Source organism: Marmota marmota, unplaced genomic scaffold, assembly GCF_001458135.2.
Source record: "Marmota marmota marmota unplaced genomic scaffold, marMar, whole genome shotgun sequence".
NCBI classification, from domain to species: Eukaryota; Metazoa; Chordata; class Mammalia; order Rodentia; family Sciuridae; genus Marmota; species Marmota marmota.
In genome coordinates this window covers 54,222,240-54,244,577 of record NW_025999977.1, presented here as the reverse complement: position 1 = coordinate 54,244,577, position 22,338 = coordinate 54,222,240, and the positions used below count along the sequence as shown (strand labels likewise).

At 42.0% G+C, this 22,338-nt stretch overlaps 1 protein-coding gene across 2 annotated transcripts in view; it reads left to right on the top strand.

Annotated features, from left to right (window-relative positions):
• The first annotated feature begins 100 nt into the window (after positions 1 to 100).
• The window catches only part of Grhl1 (grainyhead like transcription factor 1), a 47,972-nt gene continuing 25,734 nt past the window's right edge, over positions 101 to 22,338 (top strand). For both annotated transcript variants that reach the window (XM_048804824.1, XM_015479986.2), the window contains exons 1-8: positions 101 to 231; positions 2,965 to 3,151; positions 5,411 to 5,481; positions 7,509 to 7,899; positions 8,871 to 8,947; positions 10,760 to 10,916; positions 11,106 to 11,217; positions 12,399 to 12,493. In XM_048804824.1, the coding sequence (XP_048660781.1) occupies positions 3,086 to 3,151; positions 5,411 to 5,481; positions 7,509 to 7,899; positions 8,871 to 8,947; positions 10,760 to 10,916; positions 11,106 to 11,217; positions 12,399 to 12,493 (969 nt within the window). In that variant the 5' untranslated portion in view covers positions 101 to 231; positions 2,965 to 3,085. The remainder of the gene's footprint in view (positions 232 to 2,964; positions 3,152 to 5,410; positions 5,482 to 7,508; positions 7,900 to 8,870; positions 8,948 to 10,759; positions 10,917 to 11,105; positions 11,218 to 12,398; positions 12,494 to 22,338) is intronic.

Sequence of the window (22,338 nt, the reverse complement as noted above, 5' to 3'; positions counted from 1 at the left end):
CGGGAGCGCGCGGGGAACACCGGCGACCCGCCGGCCCGTGGCGCAGACCCCGCGCGCCCGGGGACCGCTGCCTAGGTGGTCTGTGGATCTCTGCGCGACGCTCCGCGCGGCGGGCCAGGTAGACCCCCGGGAATCGCTGTCCTGTCGTCTGCAGACTCGTTAGAGCTCCCCGAGGGAAATTCAGGGGAAGGTTGAAGGGCCCGGTGGCATTTTCTCTTCCCTGCTGGCCGAGTGAGTGAGAAAACTGCTGTGGGTGTTCTTTACCACTTGCATCATTGATAGTAATTACAGATTACTGTGTTCTTAATGCCCGGGAATATCAAGAGGGTGAAACTGAAATCAGAGTGATAAGCTGATTGACATGCCGTGTAGAGTTTGTGATTTAGGTATGAGGGGGTACTGTAAGATGTGAGGATGGGAGACATTAGGGGATCTGGGGTGAGGGATAGTTCTAAATTTTATTTGCAAAGTTTCTGTAAATATAAACTTGTTACAAAAAAATCTTTAAACAAAGTTTTTAAAGGAAATAATAGCAAGCCAGTCAGTCTATTTCAGATCAGTAAATCCAGGGCAGGTAGTTTTCTAATTACTTGTTAAGGATCGTTTTCGGTGTGCTCCTTTTTTGGATGAAGAGATTAAGTATCATGTATAAAGCATCTAAAAGAAATTGATCTTATAGAGTGTGTAGTTAAGGGGCTGGGGTTGTAGCTTAGTGGTAGAGTGTTTGCCTATCACACATGAGGCACTGGTTTCCAAACTCAGCTCTGCATATAAATAAAATAAAGGTCCTTTGACAACTAAGAAAATATTTTTTTTTAAAAAAAGAATATTCAGTTAAGTTATTGCTTGAACTATATTTCAGAAGCCTGAGAGGAAGAGTTTAAGGCTTTCCTGAAAACTAAGGAGTCTTAAGGGCCTAACCACAGCTTGATGGTGGAGAAGAACAGACTAAGAAAGGCAATTGCTTTTGTGTTTATTTCTTGGCTTACAGTTCAGATAAGACAAAATTTCCAAAGCTAACATTGTGGCCTTAGGCACACTTTGGGAATATAAAACACCTTCAGGGTGATAAGAGACATAAAGCCATTTGAAAAATATTTTCTGGTGCTTGTACAAATTTGGGTTGGGGGTGGGAGAAGAGAAGCTGAAAAACTAGCATTACAGGAATTGAATGAGCCAAGTGCTGTCATAGTCTTCTGGAAGTAGCTATTAGGCTATTAATAATAGCTGAGAAGCACACCAGGCGGTCTCCCTAAGGTACCACTGGTTCAGTACCTGCTACACTCTGGATCTGATGGCTTAGGGAGTGCCACTCTGTGTACTTCTTTATTTCCTTGAGATTTGTGAGAACAGTCTTCTCCATTTTCAAACAAACTGTCTACTCTGAACAACTCTTGGTGTTTGTTCTGTGTTAGAATAGTACACCACCTCCAGACTTAATCTTACAATGCAAACGCCTAGGATTGTATCCCAGGTGTGAGTAATGATGTGGGCTCTGAAATAGCACTTCATTCTGACTGAGGGTAAAGTAAGTTGCTGGTTTTTTCTTTCTCCTTCCAATGATGTTCTCCTTTTTCCAAATCTATATGTTTTTAAAGGGCCTGGGTTTCTGCCAAACACTGACCTTTGTTGATTACTTGAAAAGATAATCTTTCTACATTCACTTTTAGAACAGATAGGTCACCTTAGCCCCTTTACATATTTCATTTGTGTGTTGCAATGAGAACTGATTGTTAATTTACTTGTCAGAATAGTGATAATTCAGAGTTCCAAACATTTACAATTTATTTTTTTTCCTAAAAAAAATGTGCTTCATTTGCTAGAGTAATTGTTCCATATTCCCTCTTTATTGACTTATTAAATAGTACCAACTGAACAGTTGTTGAGACTGTTTACATTTCAAGTTTTTGGGATCAGTAATGTTTGCTTTAATCTTTTAAATTAAATCTTCTATAAGGCTTCACTAAAATCATGATTGTTTTTTCTGAAATTTTCCCACCACACTACAGTGTTAACATGAAACAATTCTTTCCCAGAGTGAAAAACCAGTAAAGATTTTATTTATTGGGGGTGGGGTTTGAACCCATGCCCTCAAACATGCTAGGCACGCATTTTACTGCTGAGCTACACCCCCTTTAGCCTCTAAAAACTAGTAAAGGTTTTGTTGTCATTTGTTGCAGAGTTGGAATGGAACCCAGCGCCTGTACGTGCCATGCAAGAGCTACTCCGCTGCCCCAGCCCACTTGGAAAGCCTTTTAGAAATAGATTTCCCCATCTTCTAAAAAAAAAATTTCTTTTTGTTTAGTGGCTTCATTTATTGTAGTTTCTTAAGTGTTTATCTCTAAGATAAACAGTTAACTCCCATGCCAGAAAATTATGCCTCTTTATTGATTTACAGTCCCCTTTGGTCACATTCCATGTTCAGTCTGCTGGTAATCAGTAGAATATTTTAACTTTCTCATATACCCCCAAGGATTACATGAAGTATCCTCCTTTCATTCTCCCCCTCCCTTACCCCTGTTTTTCGGAAAGAGATGTTTTTTAAGGCATGGCATCCGCAGGAGAAAGGGAAGCAACATGTAGGTGCATGATGCACCCAGACGTGCTTGGGAAGAGGCGCAGTCCTGATGGTGTGTGTTCCCAGAGAGGGGATGTTCTTTTTGCCCGTGTCCTTGTTCTACTTATGTAGAATATTGGTATAGCTTGGTGTTTTGGGAGGGAGTTTTTTCCCCCTAACTGCAGGTTCCCTGGCTGCCTCCGTACCCTATATCTTCCTGAGGGACCCACTGGTCTGCATTAAGTGGTTTGCCTTCTGATCTTGTCTTAATTTGACTTAGCGGGTCACAGATGAAACAATCAGGAATGTCAAGGAATTGGCTGTTTGGTTTTTTAAAGTTAGTTTGTGTGATGCCTTGAGGAGAAGAATATGATTTTTTTTTTTTTTAATTTTTAATTTCTCTGAAGCAAACGGCCAGTGTTGGTTCTTCAGAATGAAGCACTTTATCCCCAGCGGCGCTCCTATACCAGCGAGGATGAAGCCTGGAAGTCTTTCCTGGAAAACCCGCTCACTGCGGCAACCAAAGCCATGATGAGCATCAACGGAGACGAGGACAGTGCGGCAGCGCTGGGCTTGCTCTACGACTACTACAAGGTAGGCTGCTGCGCTTTAAAGCCCTTGCCACAGTCTCAGAGGCACTTGATTCAGCAGCATATAAAACAGCCATTTGCTGGTGGAGTGTGGGGCTGGTTGCTTCTGTAGTGACTGTAAATAGTTTAATGAGTACTTTGACTTACCCTGGTTCAAAGCTGAACATCCACAATCATAGACTCAAAGGGCTGTTTTTAGTACGTGTGAAGTAGCCAGCTATTCTGCTCTCTTTGTAAGGGGGTGCTCCCATAAAAGCAAATGGCAGATGTGTCTCACTGGGTCGAGCATCGTACCAAAGAGGGTTCTCAGTGCCACGAGAAGAGGAGCAATGCTAATGCACTGTGCTCTTGCCTCTATTCCTCTCTGGTCAGGGTGCTTGCCTTTTTCTGTAAATGTTATTATGGAGCCTTTTGATTCGGTTTGATTATAGGATTCATGGGGGGGGACACAGTTTTTACTCTGGGAGCCTCTAGTTTTAAGATCGGGACATATTTTGTTGCTTGTTTCTAGAGATTTAAATTAGTGTTAAATGGAATGTATAATTCATATGGATTTCCACATGGTTTTCCTTCTCTGGAAAGGACACCACTGTCTGTCTCCTTATCTTTATTGTTGTCCTTCTAATGCAGCTCCCACTCACTGATGACCTGTTAATGCTGGCCATGTTACCAGCGTGCATGTGTTGCTTCTCACTCTCGGGTCCTGCAGGTGGGGCTTCCGTACTGGTCTGGGCCAGTTGAAGAGTCCTCAGTACAGCCTGCTTTCTGCTCAGGGATTTGAATCTTCTTAGTTCCCCTTGCCTTTCTTCTTTCCGACCAAAGCACAGGGCGTGACAGACATCTAGGGAGGCTGGCAATGTTGTAATTCTCTTCTTGACAGTGGTTACATAGATTTGTTTACTCTGTGATAATTCAACTGGCTTTATACTGATAATTTATGTACTGTTGTTCTCTGTAGATACTATATATAAATAAAAATTTACTTAAAATTAAAAAAAAGAGTTTAGGACACAGTTTAAAGGGTATACTAAGTCAAAGTACATCTTGCTATGTGAACTTTGTCTCATTGCCACGTGTGTCTTATGTACAGTCATTGTGCTGTTACCACTGCTGTGTGTGTGTGTGTGTGTGTGTGTATGCACACGCATGTGGTTCTGGGAATCGAACTCAAAGCCACACATGCAAGGCAAGTACTCTTTGTAGAGCCACATCCTCAGCCCTAAGAAGTGTCCTAATGACAGGGTCTCCTTACAGGTACGTGTGGGCATATATGTATGTATATGTGTGTATATTACAGTCTATATTTTACCATCTTTTTGTTGTGGGGACTTTCAGGCCTACAAATAATAAAATCATCAAATCCTGAATATATTTACCTAGGTTCACCAGTCACTTGCTTTTCTGTTATATTCTGACTCTGTGTTCTATTCTGTATATAAGAAAAACAAAGAAGAAGAAAAAAGCAAAGAAGATAATTGGATTACCAAAATTAGGGTGGGAACTGAACAAAATATTTAATTGTTTCCTGGTATAAGGTCATGTGTCCAATTTGTAGTGTTTGGTGAATTGCGGTGAAGATTTTGGTCTTTGAATATGAGCAGGAACTTGTATAATAACTAAAGATGCTAAAAGGTGTAGCCATGAGGGTTCCTTTGAAGTAGAAATTATTATGTATCTGATCCTATGGCTTATTGATTCAATCTGTATAAAAGTTTTACTAAGATATTAATTATGAAACTACATTTTTAACTGAAACTTTTGAGAATGGGAGAAATTCAATAGTTTAGTGCCAGAAAGACTAATGTAGTAACGTTAGTTCTAATGGTTTAAATCATGAAAGTATTTTACATCTCAGGAGTAAAGAACTTCTCATATCTGTCCTAATATTAATTGTAACAATTTCTTAGTGGTAATTACTCATCAGAGTCTTTGTGATAAAATGTGAAATTCTTTTCTTTTTTTTTTTTTTCCTTGATGCTGTGGATTGGACCCAGGGCCTCACATAGGCCAGGCAAGATATCTACCACTGAGCCACATCCCCAACCCTAATAATTGCTTTTTACCCATCAAAATGGGGGCCTGTAGTAAACTCCTTGAGGCCAGAAGCTGCCTTGTTCATTGTGTCCCCAGAGCCTGCTGCCTGATAGGCCGTCAGGGGACAAGTGAATGACTGAGTTTGGTGAAAACTGAAAGGCTCTTTCTTTGGGTGAACCATCTTCACTGGGTGAGGTCTGATTTTTTCTCATGTGTGTTAATGTTTAAGGTTCCAAGAGAGAGACGATCATCAACAGCGAAGCCAGAAGTTGAGCATGCGGAGCCAGATCACAGCAAAAGGTGATATTTAATATTGAACAGTCCACTCAAAAGATGCCACATTTCTGTAAAAATAAAATGGGAATTTGTTTAAATGAATAAACACTAGAGAAAGAGATGGGTAAATTTACCTGTGTTGCTCTGTGAAGTTTCTTTAGACAGTTGCCTTTTCTAGAAAATGAAAGTGTTAACTTTTTGCTCCTCTAAAGGGATGTTTTCAGCGATAATTTATAAGTGTTTGCTTATTTGCTTTGAGGCCCTCTTAAGGAGGGTGTGGCAAGAGGGGGGGGGTCTTTAAAAAAATTAACTACCACTGTCTGTTGAATAACTGCCTGAGTTAAACTCAATAAAATAAAGTAAATGGTATCCAGACTCCTTTTAAAAATATTTTTGAAGTATTTTAGCTTAAAATTTCCAGAAAATTAAGGTTTAAATTTATGGGCATGAGAAGCTTTTTAAAAAAGACCTATTAAATGCCCTCATGTTTTATTAGTTATAAAGAATAAAACATTTAAAGAATGAGTGCTCACTTAGAATCCTGCTGTCCTGATGATTATTTATTTATTTTGGCATATGCACACACTAGATGTGGCTGTGGTTGTAGTCATAGATAGCATTTGGTAGTATGCTTTATTCTGCCTGGTTCTTTCATAAATACTTTCCATTTTGCTGTTTTAGTCTTCACACTTATCCTTTGGAGAAGTGCTTGTTTATGGCTTTTATTGTTTATTATGCACATTTTCAATCAAAATAGGAGAAGAATAGAATAAACCCACTTGTATTTATTACTACCTTCAGCAATTATCAATACAAATTCTTTGATTTAAGCTGCTCCTCCCCATGAACTTTCAAATTTATTAAATTTTAAATTTTTTTAATTTTTGCTGGAATATTTTGAAGCAAATAAAAAATATCCTTGCACAGCTGTGACTAGTTTTTCATCATAACAAGCTGTAGTGAAAAACTTTCTATATTGTTCCTCATGCCCTTTGTCTCTTTCTTTGAGACAAATTCCTATGAGAGAATTTATGGTTCAGGGTTTGAACAGTTTTATTGATCTTGAAAGGCATAAAATTGCCAACTTGCTTTTTTCCTTAGTTTTCAGGATGTTTTAAAAATGCTTTCATCTCACCCACTAGGAATCATCAACTATTGCCCAGGATATTTATTAAAGCAAAATTAATTTTATGCAAAACATCCCACTGGTGCAGTTTGATACTAGCTTTTCTTTTGGTGAAAGAGAAAACAAGATGGCATCAGTATTGGGAAAGGCAGGGATTGAGCAATGCTAGGTTGCTCTTCTTGAGCATCTGTGGGCAGGTGCCATTCCGTGTACTTTAGGGGACATCTTATTCCATCCTTGGCCACTGTAAGAGGATAGACTCTGTTGTTATCCCCATTTCACAGATGAAGATGTTACTGAGTTGTGAAGTAACTTGTCCAGGATGACACAGAATTCGAACCCAGGCAGTCTGACTCAACTAATGGGATGCACTTACAGCTTCAGGCTTATAGTAAAATATAAGAACTTTATTAAGGTTTTTGAAAATAAAGCATAGAAGAAGAAAGCTGTGAGTTGTCAGTATTTCAAATGAAACAATGCTTTTGGATTTAACTTGGACTAGAACTATGAAGAACTTTTTCCTTCTCTAGTAATGTTGATGGTGCCATTTTCTGTTTAGTTGATCTCTATCAAGTGTATTATTACTGCATGGGACTTAAATTATTATTATTTTTTAAATGTTTATTTTTTAGTTGTAGTTGGACACAATACCTGTGTTTTATTTATTTTTATGTGGTACTGAGGATTGAACCCAGGGCCTTGCATGTGCCAGGTGAGCATTCTACTGCTGAGCCACAACCCCAGCCTGGGACTTAAATTATTTAGGGACTGGGGATATGACTCGGTGGTGGAGCAGTTATCTAGCGTGCATGAAGCCCAGGCTCCATCCCCAGCATCACAAAAAATAAAAGAAAAAAGAAAGAAAAAGTCAAGAACTATATCAGTGCTGAGATTGAAAACACAGATTTTTTTTCCTTTCTTAAAGAAATAACATACCAAACGTAACAGATCAGCCTCTCATTTCTGCTGGAGAAAACAGAGTGCAAGTACTGAAAAATGTGCCCTTTAACATCGTCCTTCCCCATGGCAACCAACTGGGCATTGATAAGAGAGGCCATCTGACAGCTCCTGATACAACAGTCACTGTCTCCATAGCAACAATGCCTACCCACTCTATCAAGACCGAAATCCAGCCTCATGGCTTTGCGGTGGGGATCCCCCCAGCTGGGTATCATCCTGAGCCCACCGAGCGTGTGGTGATTTTCGACCGGAATCTCAACACTGACCAGTTCAGCTCTGGGGCTCAGCCCCCCAATGCTCAACGGCGGACCCCAGACTCCACCTTCTCTGAGACCTTCAAGGAGGGTGTTCAGGAGGTACAGGAAACAAAAACATCTTCCTAACACGGCTGTGTGTTTGTATAAGTATTGGGTTCCACCTTTTCCTTGTTATGTAAGCTTGAAACTCAGCCGAAAATGAATGGATTAGGAATAAAAGATTTTTTTTTTTTTTTTTTTTTTTTAGCAGAAAAGGCCCATGGGTATAATTTGTAAGCTAAACCTATAAATCCAGAAATTATTATCAAGGGCACATGGCTAATCTTACCAGCAGCTGAGTTAACAATTATGATTACAACTAAGTGGTTTTGCTGGAGGGAGAGAGAAAGGAACCCAGTGCATAATTGTCCCTCGACCACAGTTGTTCGCATACTCTGTTTTCAGCTTTTATCATAGACCCAAGCAGGATCCCTGCAACTGGCCTTAATGTGAATGATTTATCAAGTGTTTGCTGAGTGTTTCTTGGTTGATAGTACAGCCAAGGAGGTAGGCAGGTTACAGATGCATTGTGTGAAACTTACAAATTAATCCCAGAGAGTTGTGAGGTTCATGATCATGCACATCTCACTCACGTTAAAGGGATGTGAAATGATTTTTAGTGTCCCAGTGGGGAAAACGGCATCTACCTCTGCCTGTGGGTTAGGGGCAGAATATAGCCTTTCCCAAGAAGGCACCAAACTCATCTAGCTGGGGTGCAAATTGAGCTCTTAGAGCGCGCGACATTTTGGCTGCAGATACTAGAGTTCAACAGAATTGGGATGCGTGGGAAGGAAAAGGGGGATAATGGAATCAAGTAATTTACTTGAGTGGTATATAAAAGTGGATTTTAAAAATATTTTTCTTTTTTAAATTTAAAGTTGTTTTTTTTAATAGATTTATGGCTTTTACTTTAAAATGAATGTTGAACAGGTAGTGGGTTTCTGTAAGCCATACACTGTGTGCTGTACCAGACCTTCGCCTTAGTAACTGTAACAGTTCCATGGTTGTGGCTTATTACATTGATATTTCAGGTTTTCTTCCCCTCGGATCTCAGTCTGCGGATGCCTGGCATGAATTCAGAGGACTATGTGTTTGACAGTGTTTCTGGGTAATAGTTGTCTTTTAATTTGGTTTTTAATTTTCAGCATTTATGATCTCTTCCCTTTCTGTTACCTTCATACTGACAAATCAGAGGTAGCTTTGGCGGGCTTTCTCCTTCATCTGACTCTGCCGACTGTGGCCTTATCTTGGGTAGAGGACATTTGATTGGGGACTCTTGAAACTGTTTCCAGTTTCCTCAGCTCCTGGTGTTGGTGCTTTGGCTTCTTTCTGTGATGTGGTAGGAGGGAACCTGAAAGGAGAAGTGGGGGTCACCCTAAATCAGTGAGGCCCTTCTGTTTCCAGAAATGTATAATTAGCCAAGAATTTAGGAGAAACATCAAGTGGACAAAGGCCTTCATTTTTTTTTTTTTTTAATCAGCCTTGCTAATGATACAATAATTAAAGGCAACTTTTTTCTGACCTGCTTTTTTTTTTTTTTTTTGTTACTCAGTGGTTAAGGGATACCTAACCACTGAGTCTGAGTCATGTCCCCTGGCCTTTTTCTTTTTGTTTTTTATTTGGAGACAGGATCTAAGTTGCTCGAGGCCTTGCTAAATTGCTGAGGCTGGACTTGAACTTGTGATCTTCCTGCCTCTCTGGAGTCCCTGGGATTACAGTCATTCATCACCGCACCCAGCTCTAATTTGACTTCTTTTTAGCCTCACAGAATTGCATCCCACTCTGGGAATAGGAGTATTTCCAAGTTATTTAGGAACATACCTTCGGGATTTTTTGTTGTTGTTGGAGTCTAGGATTTCCTTTTATTATTTTATGAGGGTTTTTTAAAAAACATGTTTTGTAATTTTTTTTAAAAGAGAACTTTTTAATATTTATTTTTTAGTTTTCAGTGGACACAACATCTTTTATTTTTATGTGGCGCTAAGGATCGAACGCAGCGCCCCGTGCATGCCAGGCGAGTGCGCTACTGCTTGAGCCACATCCCCAGCCCCATATGTTTTGTAATTTTAAAAAATAGTTTTTTAAAGTGTAGGGTTTTAAGAGAATTGAGACTTCCCTTATAGACCTGCCTCAAAGTGTAGGTGTCACAAACTCAGATGCCTTTAGGGTTTGGGATAGAGGTCTTCAACTGTTGTAATGGGTCAGATAGTAAATACTGGGGCTTCGTGGGCCATACAGCCTCCATGGTTTTGTGACTACCCAGTTCTGCCCTTGTAGTGCAGAAGCGGCTGCAGATATAAACAAATGATATGGCTGAATTCTAATAAAGCTTTATTTACAAAGATAGATATAATTTGCCAACCTCTGGCCTAGGAAGGTTATTAAGGGGCACTTCTGAAGGGTGGTGTAAAGTGATAGGAAACATAGAGAATGTGGGGTGTCTCCTTAGACATGTTTTATGTTACAGGTAGAAACAACAACAAAGTGCAGGGCAGTGAGGTCACATTGGTTGCAGGGATTTCCAGCTGCCTCTTTGCAACCTTTGCTGGAAAAACACCACATTGGCAGTGTGTCCTGTGAGGGTTCCTGCCCGGGGCCTTTTACTTACTGCTACCTCTCCTAGACTCAGCCTCCAGATGTTTGGTTATTAATGTCACATCATAGAACTTCTAGTAAGCTTTTTATAGTTCTCCATCTGACAGCACTGAGAATTTCTGGTCTCTGACTACTTGTGTTTTAAGATTCTGTTTATCATAGAAAGGTAGCAAATGCTTCTTAGATATGATATGGTCATCTGTTGGATGTTTGTTGGTGGTCTGCTGTCTCAGTACACCCACACTGAAGCATTTCAGCATGTACTAAAGCATACAGGAAGCTTCCAAGGGACTGAATTACAGATCTGTGACTTTTTGTTCTTCAGGAACAACTTTGAGTATACCCTCGAAGCTTCAAAATCACTTCGGCAGAAGCCAGGAGACAGCACTATGACATACCTGAACAAGGGCCAGTTCTATCCTGTCACCTTGAAGGAGGTGAGCAGCAGTGAAGGGATCCACCACCCCATCAGCAAAGTTCGAGTAAGTTTTGCTCATTTTTTCCCTTGGAGCTCATCAGCTGTCCCCTTGTCCTAGCACTTCTGTGTCTGAGGCAGCTCTGAATGAAGGCCTGATAGTGTGTTTTTAAGAATTAACTATAAAATACCTCAACATGTCTTTTCCAAACTTGTCCTTCAGTGTCTTCATGTTGTGATGCATTCTTGTTCTCAGAGTGTGATCATGGTGGTTTTCGCTGAAGACAAGAGCAGAGAGGATCAGCTGAGGCACTGGAAGTATTGGCACTCCCGGCAGCACACTGCTAAACAAAGGTGCATTGACATAGGTAAGTAGCTCAGAAGCTTGCTTTTATTCCCAGAGGTGCAAGCACCCAGCTTTCTAAATCCAATTATTTTTGGCACTGGCCAGCTTCCTGCTGAAAACATTTGAATTTTTATGCCAACCACTGGTCTGTTCCAACCACTGTTATGGGACTCCTGGAATCAGTATCTGCCTTCGCTTCCCTCATAAAGGCCTGTGCCCAGGCAGTGGCTTTCCACATGATGCTGGTGCCAAGAGCTTTAGCCAGCTACCTTAGGAGTTAGCCTGTGTTAACTGTTCAGTCTGCATTTGGGATGTTTGGTGTTGGGGGATGGAATTCAGGGCCTTGTGCATGCTAGGCAAGTCCTCTACCTCTGAGCCCAGTTTGCACAGTTTTTGAGGGGCAGTGTCTTTTTTAAGAGATGCTGACCATTTTTTGGAGATTATGATAAGGAAGAGAGAAAAGCCAAACGAGTGAAAGGAAGCTCCACCACTGTGCAGTTGCCTGTGGTCTTCCCCAGTTAGTGCCAGACCCTGATCTGTGTGTCTGTGCATAACCCAGGGATCTGCCACCTGGAGTGCGGCAGCAGGTTGCACACACCACGTTTCCTGAAGTAACTTTGTGATAGATGGCCATTAATCATAATACTCTTTTTTCTTTAACCTTTGCAATGCTCCTCTACTCTTTTCAGAAGAATTACAGGAACTTACTATAATTAGCTTGCTTTCACAGACTAGTTTAGTGACCTTGGGCCATGGTTTAAACTTTTGAGACCTAAATTTGATTTTTTTTTTTTTTTTGGAACCAAGGATTGATGCCAGGGGCATTTTACAACTGAGCCACATCCCTGGTCCTTTTCATTTTTTCTTTTGAAATGGGGTGTCACTAAGTTCCTGAGACTGACCTTGGACTTGGGATCCTCCTGCCTCAACCTCCCAAGTCTCTGAGATTATAAGCATACCCCACCACTCCTGGCTTAAATTTCCTTATTTTGACAAAATGAGATTGAATCAAATACTTTCTAAACCTACTTCTGTTATAAAAAGTTTTGTGTTTTTCTTCATTTCTCTGAACTTCTTTCAGCCCAACAAAATGTTATGCAGAAATGGTAACGTGAAGAATTGAATGTTTCTCTAAAGCTACCATGATCTTGTGTCAAAACTAAAAATCATGAACTTCTTTTTCTTGTTCACCATTTCTCATAGCTGACTATAAAGAAAGCTTCAATACCATCAGTAACATTGAAGAGATTGCTTATAATGCCATTTCCTTCACCTGGGACATTAATGACGAAGCAAAGGTGAGTTATCAAGTCCAGAGGCACCTGTATTCCAGCTGTTTGAGAAGTGGGAGGAGCTTAATGATTTGACAGCAACATTTTTTTTTTTTTTTTTTTTTGCAGTTTTACATGTTTTCATTCCCAGATGTTGTAAAAGTGTCCTCCTCTCATTTTTGTCCTCCCCCATTGACTGAAGAAGATCCTTTTATTGACATTCTTCACCACACAGAGTCTATAGATGGAACCTCAAGGACCGAGCTGTTGTTTGCCACTACTCCCTCTCTCCCCGGGCAGCTCCTCCTTCACTTCGCTTTGCTTCCTCATTTACAGAGTGGAATTGACATCTGTCCTCTCCTCCTGCCCATCAGGTGGAGTTTTTTGGAAAGAGGCTGAGACACTTGCTATCATTAGCAGTACTCATTTCATATGTGACCTTGTAAATACAACTCAATTAAAAATGAACTCCAATTTAGATGGTCATTTGGATAATAGGAGTTTTTAGTACCCTTTAAAAAAAAAAGCATCATCTTAAGTCATTTCTGTTCTTCCCACTGTGTGCTTCACTTGTAGTATAGTCTTTCTCTTTACTAAATTATTAGAGTTCTGATTATATATATATATATATATATTTTTTTTTTTTGGATTACCTTAAAATCCGGGAGCTTGAGAAAAAGTATGGAAAAGTCATCCTCAGCAACTTAGTGAGGCCATAAGCAACTTGGCAAGATGCTGTCTCAAAATAAAAAAGGCTAGGGATGTGGCTTAGTGGTTAAGCACCCCTGGGTTCAATCTCTGGTACAAAAAAAAAAAAAATGAAAGAAACACAATAGAAGCATGTTTTGATGAGGGGCCAGATGTTGAAATAAGACGCATCTGTAGTTTTTGTTACAGTATCAGGAATACTTTTCTCTCAGGGCCTGGGTACAAAGCATGACCATCTTCTGTCCTCTTTTTGCCTCTGCTTTCTGGTCTTTCTTCTGTTTCTGCAACAAGAAGTTTAGTAATTTATGGACTAAGACAGTGCATTAGAGGCTGAGTGTTTCGGTTTCAATTTACACTACCCTGAGATTGCTTTTAAAAATCAAATGATGGGCTGGGGATGTGGCTCAAGCGGTAGCGCGCTCGCCTGGCATGCGTGCGGCCCGGGTTCGATCCTCAGCACCACATACCAACAAAGATGTTGTGTTCGCCGAGAACTAAAAAAAAATAAATAAATATTTAAAAAAAAAAAAAAAAAAAAATCAAATGATGCCGCTGGGTGTGGTGGCGTATGCCTGTAATCACAGTGATTTCAGTAGCTGAGGCAGGAAAATCTCAAGTTTGAGACCAGCATCAGCAATCAGTGAGACCTGTCTCAAAATTAAAAATAAGAAAGGGCTGGGGATGTGGCTCAGTGCTAGAGTGCCTCTGGGTTCAATCCCTGTTACTGCAAACAAGACAAATCAAATGATGGGATTTTGGGGAGCCATGTTAGGTCTGTATTATAATTGCTTTCTGTCTTATGGGTGTCACGTCTAAGGCATAAGAGCGTCAGATATGGAGGAGATGGTCAGCCAGGAAACTTAGGTGACTAATCACATAGAGGTTTTCCTGCTGACCCCCTTGATCAAGTACAGCTGCCAGTAGGCTGCTCCTTCTAGAGATGGACATAGGATTAAATATTTGATTTACCATCGAGAATGCTGGGGAAAAACAAACTTGCCACTTTCTAAAATTGTTGTTATAGTTATTTTAAAATTAAATACCATAATAAGACTCAGTGTGCAGTGGCTAAAAAGAGGTGGCTTGTGCCCTCTGGGTGCTGGAGAAATGCTTCCTGTTTGCCGTTGGGACTGATCGGGAGATGTGGAGCAGGCAGTGAAGAACACACAAGTCCTGAGGTCACTTTTCTGACTTATGTGTGACCTTGACTCTCAGTCCCTCAATTCACTGGCTTGGTTTTTGCATCTTTGCTCTAGAAGAATCAAAAAGCTATATGGCCGACTTCTCTTTCTTGGGTGTTGCCAAGATTAATAAGCATGATTGTCAAAGCCTCGAAGATCTTGGCCGGAAGGGTCTGCATATGGGCAGAGCACTTTGTTTGATGTGTCACGCTCTAGAGTGGGAGTAATGACAGCCGGGATGATTGGAAGGGACAGTGGCTTGTTTACTTGAAGGCCTCCAGTGTATTTGTGCTGGAGAGAAGCACCTGAGGAGGAGGCTCTTGGAGTCTCAGTGCATTGCTAACCAAAGAGGCAGCTTCCGTCTTGTTTCCCTCCAGCCCCCAGGTTGGTGCCAGTTTCCAGCCTTTGCGGCTCCTGGAAGGTGCAGTAATGTCTCTTAATGAGGCTGCTTCCTTTTGAAGCTGATATCAGGCGAGGCTTAGAGTGTGTGTTGGAATTCAGTATCTAGGATTTTTCCTTTCCCTGGCCAAGATGATGTTTTCTGTTTTTTTTTTTTTTTTTTAAGTAATTAATGCCTCAGGGCAGCTAGAGGGAGCAAATGCATGTACAGAATCCTATAGAGTTGGGTGTTTTAACTACCTACTTTTTCTGAAAATATCTGCTTTATTTGCCCACTTTCTGTTTCTCATTTAGGATATATTGATTTTTTGGGGGGGTGGGAGACTACTGAGTATTGAACCCAGGGTTGCTTAACCGCTGAGTCACATTTCCAGCCCTTTTTGTTTGTTTCTATTTTGCGACAAGGTCTCAGTCCTTAGGGCCTCTTTATGTTGCTGAGCCTGGTCTTGAACTTTCGGTCTTCCTGCCTCAGTCTCCCAAGTTATTGAGATTACAGGCATGTGCCACCACGCTTAAGAATATGTTGATTCTTGGTTCTCCTTCTCTCCCACAAAATACAAGGTTTACTGAAGTTGTGTGGTGTTCCTCCTCAGACTTTTTAATGATCTCTGACATACCCCTTGGTCCTGGCAGAAAGAGAACCTAGTGTCAGCTTCTGAATCTGCCCTGGAGCCTTTGCTTTTCATGTCAGGGTCACTGTGTTGAGGATCACGAAGCTGATTGTGAATGTCTTGGCTTCTGCTCACTTGGGGCACTGCCTCAGCCAGGACTCACACTGCCCCTTGCACACTCATTCGTGTGTGAAAGACTGTGCCTGCTGGTACCAGGGAAGCTTTAAGAGAAAAAGGCATTAATTTTCAAACTGTTGGGGAAGAAAGAAGTTTCTTTGAAGAGGAGAAATGTCTTAGAAACAGTCCCCAGCGTCATTGATCGGTTCTCACGCAGACCTGTTTTGTTTGTTATTGTCCTCCCTGAGAGCCAGGGAGGTTCACCTGGATAGTCAGGTGTCTTCTGATGACTCAGAAACCTCTGGACAGGTTGTAGTGCAGACCTTGACACTTCATTGGGAATCACTCACTCAGATGTACAATGATATCAGCTGCTTCAGGAAGATCTGTCAGGGCGATGCAGCAGCTACTTTTGAGCAGTAAAAGGTGGCACTGCAGTAGGGTGCTGAAGCTTATGGCTGCAGGGCATGACGGGCGGGGGTGGGGAGGCCTGCAGGTGAAGGTGCATCCAGCAATGGGGGTGGGGACACAGGTTGGGCTGTGTCTGCCTTTCTCCAGCCCCAGTGGCTCCTTTCCCACTGCAGGAGTCAGAATGTCATCAACCAGTGCCTGATGCTGCTGGCCCCAGGCTCCCAGCCTCAGTTCTGTAGTTCTAGGACACTGACTAGTATTGTGGTTCAGGGAGGTTGTGGGTTAAATGGGTTCTTGTGGGATCATCTGAGACCCTATCCGTGATATTACTTCTAAGGAAAAATTTGTGAATCACTTTACAGATGAACTCTGAGGACACAATTTGTAAATTGGGGCTCTCTGTCCTGCAGTATTTCCAGTATTCTCTAAACTCTGTGGATAATTGTGGGTTGTAAGCTGCCCATCTTGGCCTAAGAAGTGTTTTTTTTTTTTTGGTTTGTTTGTTTGTTTTTGTTTTTAAAATATTTTTTTAATTGAAGGTAGACACATACCTTTATTTTATGTATTTGTTTTTATGTGGTACTGAGGATCAAACCCAGTACCTCGCACATGCTAGGCCAGCCTCTACCGCTGAGCCACAACCCCAGCCCTAGAAGTTAGTTTTTTGTTTGTGTTGTAAACCTGAAGAGTTTACAACAGCATTAAGATTTGTTTAGTGATATGAGTAAGGGCCTCTCAGAGCCTAAAAGTCTAAAATAAATAGAGGAAAGAGAAGTCAGGGAGAGAGAGGGCTTCTTTGATGCCTGTTATCTCTGTTCTATGCCCAGTGAAGTGCCTTGCCTTTGTTCCCAACTTGCTCAGCACCAAGAGGCAGTGCCTGGCCCTCACACCATTATGCATTTGCTGCTTGGTTGTGAGAAAGAAGCCTCTGCAGAGACAGGAATCTAGGTCCTGAAATGGGTGGGAAGGTATTTAAAAGTGTGAGTGCGTACCCACGGGCAGCAGCGCTGTGGACCCACAGGCACAGGCTCCTCCAGCCGAAGAGCACTTCTGCTGCTCAGAAACAGACTTACATTGGGTGAGTGCTGGGTGGCTACAGAGGAGTGGAAACTAAACCAGGAAGCACTGGTCCACTGCACACAGGCAGCCAGCCTCACAGGTCCCGGGCAGCACCAAGCAGGACCACTGGGCAGCACAGGAGCATCTCTGACCACAGTTAACTAGAGTGTGGCAAAGGGAAAGATGGAGAGACTTGAGAGCACAGCTCACTTCAGAGCACAGTTCAAAGTGTGCTGTGAAGTTCTTTGTTGTCTATATGTAGATATGATCTTCGTGAATTTTAAGCAGATTTTTTAAGGATGTCATGAACCCCCAAATCCCTAAACAAATGTGTTTTTCTAGTGGTGACACCTAAGTTCTTAACATTCATACATTCCATTAAATGCTAAATACTAACAGCCAGGAGCCCCCTGGCTTACAGGTGCCACACTCCCTCAGAATGAAATGGTCAGCTGATTGGGCTCTGCTTCAGGCCATGTGGTTGATGGCTTAAGACACTCTGATGCTGTGGCCCTTTCTCCAGCGGTGTGGTTGAGAGCACCAGGGTGCTCTTTTGCAAGTCTTCATCAAACCTTCAGGAGGAGAGGCCAGGTCTCAGTGTGGGCCCAGGCTGCTTGCACACTGAGAATCTGCACCTTTTGATGGCATGATCCTGCCTCTGGAGTGACAGCCAGGGGCCACACACTTTTCATCTGTTCCTGTCAGAAAGTCAAATAAGGAGGCTTTGTGTTTTTACACTTAATTTCAGCCTCTCACCCCTGAGAAGGAATTCTGAGGCATTGGGAAGGATTGTCCAGAGAGTCAAAAGTTTTATGTCATGGAAAGGCTCATGTTACAAAAGAAGGAGGATTAAAGCAGAATTTGGAGCCCTGCTCAGTACCTACAAGCTTTAGCACCAGGGCGCCTGTGTGGATGGAGGCCAGATCTTTCTCTTTTGTCTTCTTGTCTCAGCAGAAGTGTGCTGAGAGTCCTGGTGGGGGCTTGTTACTGAGGCTTACAGAATGCATTCTGTAAAAGAGGGGTGTAACCACTGTGGTAACTTGAACTTAAGACATTTTGTGTGTGCTTCTGGGATGCAGGTTTATGAGTTTAATAGCAGTTTGTTGTTTTGTCTGAGCCTAATATTTGGAATTCATTGTGAGAGTAATTTTTAATTTGTTTGAACTAAACATTGCTTGCATTTATAGGGATTCCATTCTGGTGAAGCATCAATCAAGTGTGCCATTAAAGTAAGGTGTTGCCGTGTTTGGTTGTATTAAGCAGGGACAGGTTTGGTTTGTTTCTCAGCTTTAAAATTCTAGCGTGAATGGGAGGGCAGAGGGAGGAGAGGAGTGAGTCAGGTGTCATATTTGCAATTGCAATTAAATGATGGCAGGAGATTTTTAAAACTAAAGAATATACTCCTCGGCCTGAATAGAGGAAGAAATCAGGAAGCACTGTTATTTAAAACAAAAGATGATAGACTTTTAGGCAAATCACAAAGCTAACCAGATTGAACTGGATTATTCATGGATTTCTTGTATCTGTAGAATCCAGGATCCCGAGAAAAATTTGATGTAGCCTTTCTGGCTTCTGAATTGAGATTCATTCATTCAGCTATAAGGATTTTCTTTCATGCAGTTTGGAAACATATTTATTAAAATTTTTTTAAAAATCACATGCTAGAAAGGGTCATTCCTTTATAAGGAAACAGGAATCTTTGCACTTGTACTTTGGTCAAGTGTTATTTCCAATAACAAGAAAATTTTCCTGTTGGAAATTTGTGAATGCCTTTAATTAGCTGATACAGAATGAATTCTTTACTCGGCATTTGGAAATTTTGCTTTGAAGCAACTGTTCTGAGTATGATTATGAGGATGGTTTCCTCTCTGAATTTTTTCTTTTTTTGAGCTAGGTTTATTGGACTTTGCCTCAAAAGCATTTTAAGAAGTATACTTTGTAGTGTCTAGGCAAGTGGTTCCATCCAGATGTAAAATAAAATAAAATGAATCATGGCAGAACTTTAGAACTCACAGGTAACAATAGTGTGCACTTATTCCAGCACACGCCTGAGGGTAAGGGCCAAGTGGAAGATGTCTCTGATTGGACAAGGGAGATACTTGGCAGCTGAAGAAAGCTTAGCTTGGTAGTCAAACTTGCATCTTGTTAAACGGGTTTCAAGCACTCGTGTTTGTTTAGCCACATTTGTGCTGTCACTTGAATTAGTTTTTCATTCTCAATTTTGGGGGGAGGGAGGAAACAAGTTCTTTTGCTTCCTCCTCCCTGCCACTCTCAAGAAACAATAAGCTCCTCTTTGATGGCTTTTCACCATAACCCTCCTCCTTCTAGGTCCTTCCTGGAAATTCCATCTACGGTGGCTTTCTAACTCTGTCATTTCAACCAGTTTTGCTACTTATAAACAAAAGCAAAGAGCTTTGACTCTGACCTGATGTTATTGGTAGTAACTCAAGTTACCCTGAGTAGACTTTTCAAGGCCGTGTGGGGGCCTTCAAGTTCAGGTTTCTTGCAATGGCAGCTCTCTACAATTAGTTAATACAGTGGAATCTTTACGTTCATTATACACTCTATCTTTGGCATTTTAATTTTAGTGGAAAAAACACTTTAATTATAAGTTTTGATTGGCGGCCAGCTTGCCTGCCAGTCTCCTTTATGACCCACTTCCTCACCTGTCCTGTTCCGTACCCTGTGATGATGGAATGTGGTCTGTGTTTGCCTTGTGTCACACCTGCATCTAGTTCTGCATATTTCAGAGCACGTATTCAACTTATTTTGGGACAACAGGTGCCAAATCACTGTACCTGCCAAGTGTCCTTAAGTTCACCAGGTCCTGTGCGTGGGATAGGACAGAGGGAAAAGCAGCACGCAGGTACCTCTGAATGTTTTCTTCTTGTCTCTCTTTTTATCTGTGTGACTTTTTCCCTGGCTCTCTGTGCTCTGCAGAAACCAAAACGCATGTGGGCGGTGTGGGAAGGCCGCTGTGACAACAGCCAGGCTGCTGACTAGGGCCTTGTTTTCCCTGGGGAGCCGCCCGCTGAGCCGTGGGAAGAGGAGTGAGCGCCTTCCTCCCCACCTCACCTGCTGTCCCGCCTGCCCCTGCCTGCCCCTTCCTTTTCTTTTTTCTTGGTGGTCATTTGATAGTCTGAGAAGTGCTAGCTGCTCAGTTGGTCTTTTGGTTCTCGGTGGCATTCTGTAGTGAGATATTTCAGTCACCTCCCCTCGTCAGAGGAGCGAGGAAGTGTGACGTGCTGGGATTATCTGACAATCAGTAGTGGAACTGGATTCGCTTCTGAGTCTGTGACTCAGTCTCTGATGCCTTCTCGGGCTTCACTCATTAATTCGCTCCGCCTGTGGACTGGGCAGTAGGGGCTGCAAGGCTCAGCCAGGACTGAGAATCAGGCTTGTCTGTTTGTTTGGGTTGGGTGTGGACAGCACTGTGCATTATGATTAAGTGTCTGCATGTAATGCCCAATAAACGTTCCTGGCTAATTAGACCTCATCAGAGAATTGGATCTTAATTTCTTAGTAAAAACAGTTTCTCCCTCCATTGGCTTCAGTTCACATTTTTAATTTTATAAAGGTATTGGGAAAACATTGATTGTGTTCTCTTTAATTAGTGCTGTTGAAATGGGGTGAGAAAAAAACTACATTATTGACTTTACATCTTAATTTTGGTTGTCAGGAGATTTCTACCTAGGAAGAAATACTTAGAATTGTCTTAGAGCCCATGTTTTAGACTGACTTTTAGAATTCAGTTAAAATTATTCTAGGGCTTTTACATTTGATTTACAGATCTGTTGCATTGTAGGAACGGCGTTATGTATATCTGTATTTGACTACGCTGAATTTTGACACATGAATGAATTAAAATGATAAAGACTCCCAGAAGCTCCTGGGACTGTCACAACTGCACCTGTGTCTCAGGGAGCCACGTGGTCATCACTGAGTCCTGTGACTTCAGTTGAAACGAGCAGGAAGCTTGGCACAGTTTGGACGTTGGTTGAAACACAGGGACTTCAGTTTCACGCCTTCTGCCCGGCCCTTTGGGAGTCACTTCCCTGCTGCTTCCCCTGGTTTGCCAAACAGTTTTTCCACAGGAGCTTCTCCGGCTCTGCACTCTCCTTGTGGCAGTGTGGTTTCCAGAAAAGGACAAGGAGGTTGGAGTCAGGAACATGGGTCCTGCAGGGCTCTGTCGTCTGATTAGTGTGCGTCTTTTCCGTCTGTCTTTGGAGCCCTGGGCCTTCGCCACAGCTTGGCTGTCCATCTCTAGTGAGGAGACGGTGAGAGCCAGGGCTTGGGAAGAGGGTTTATGTAATGGCAACTTACTTTCCTCTTCCCTTTTCTCCCTGCAGCAGATCTGTATTTGTTATGTTTACCAGGCAGCTCGAGCTCAGTTCTGTGTGTCATGATGCACAAATGACACCCATCACCGGACGCAGGAAAGGAGGCATGCTCTCAGCTCTGAGACTGAGCCTCTTCCACAAGTCTGCTTTGTACAGTCTGAAGTGCAAGAGCAAAACACCATTCTCTCTCCAAGTTCTGTTGACCAGTTTGACTCATTTCTAACGTCCTTCCAGGGAATTCTGTGTGAGATAATCAATGTATCGCTGCTATGTGGAAGAGCTGGCTTGAGATGCCGTGATACAGAGAGCCAGCTTCCCTTCCTGTGTGTTCATTCATTCAGCAGATCATTCACTGTAGTTCTTCTTGCAAGCACTGGGAGGGAATGAAAAAGTGATTCAAATGTTAAGCCTGTCCTCAGGCGATTGCACTTTCTTTGTAATCATACATGTCATCAGTGAGGTTAAAAATTGTAAAGAGTTAGGTTGGGTCAGGTGTAGTAGCGCACACTGTAATCCCAGCGACTTGGGAGGCTGAGGCAGGAGGATGCAAGTTCAAGGCCGTTCTGGACTAAGTTAGGCCCTAAGCAACTTAGCAAGACCCTGTCTCAAAATAAAAAACAAGGGCTGGGGATTTACTCAGTGGTAAAGCACTCTTGGGTTCAATCTCCAGTATAAAAAACAAATAAAAATTAGGTTAGGGGCTGGGGTTGAGCTCAGTGGTAGTGCCCTTGCCTAGCATGTGTGAGGCACTGGGTTTGTTTCTCAACACCACATATAAATTTTAAAAAAAAGATCCATTGACAACTAAAAAAATATTTTTAAAAAATGAGGTTAGGATTTTCAGGGGAAAAGTGCTTTCAGCTAAACGAATCCCAGAAGATGTTACTGGAACTACAGCATATTTTTGTAAAGGATCCTTGATTGGACCTTTTTCCTTTCCCCATCTTTTGCCCCCAGTGTGTCTTGTGGTTTTAGGTGGGAGAGAGGCAATTGAAGAGGTTGGTCTAAAGAGAGGCTTTGACGTAGTGGGGTACAGCCATTGCATA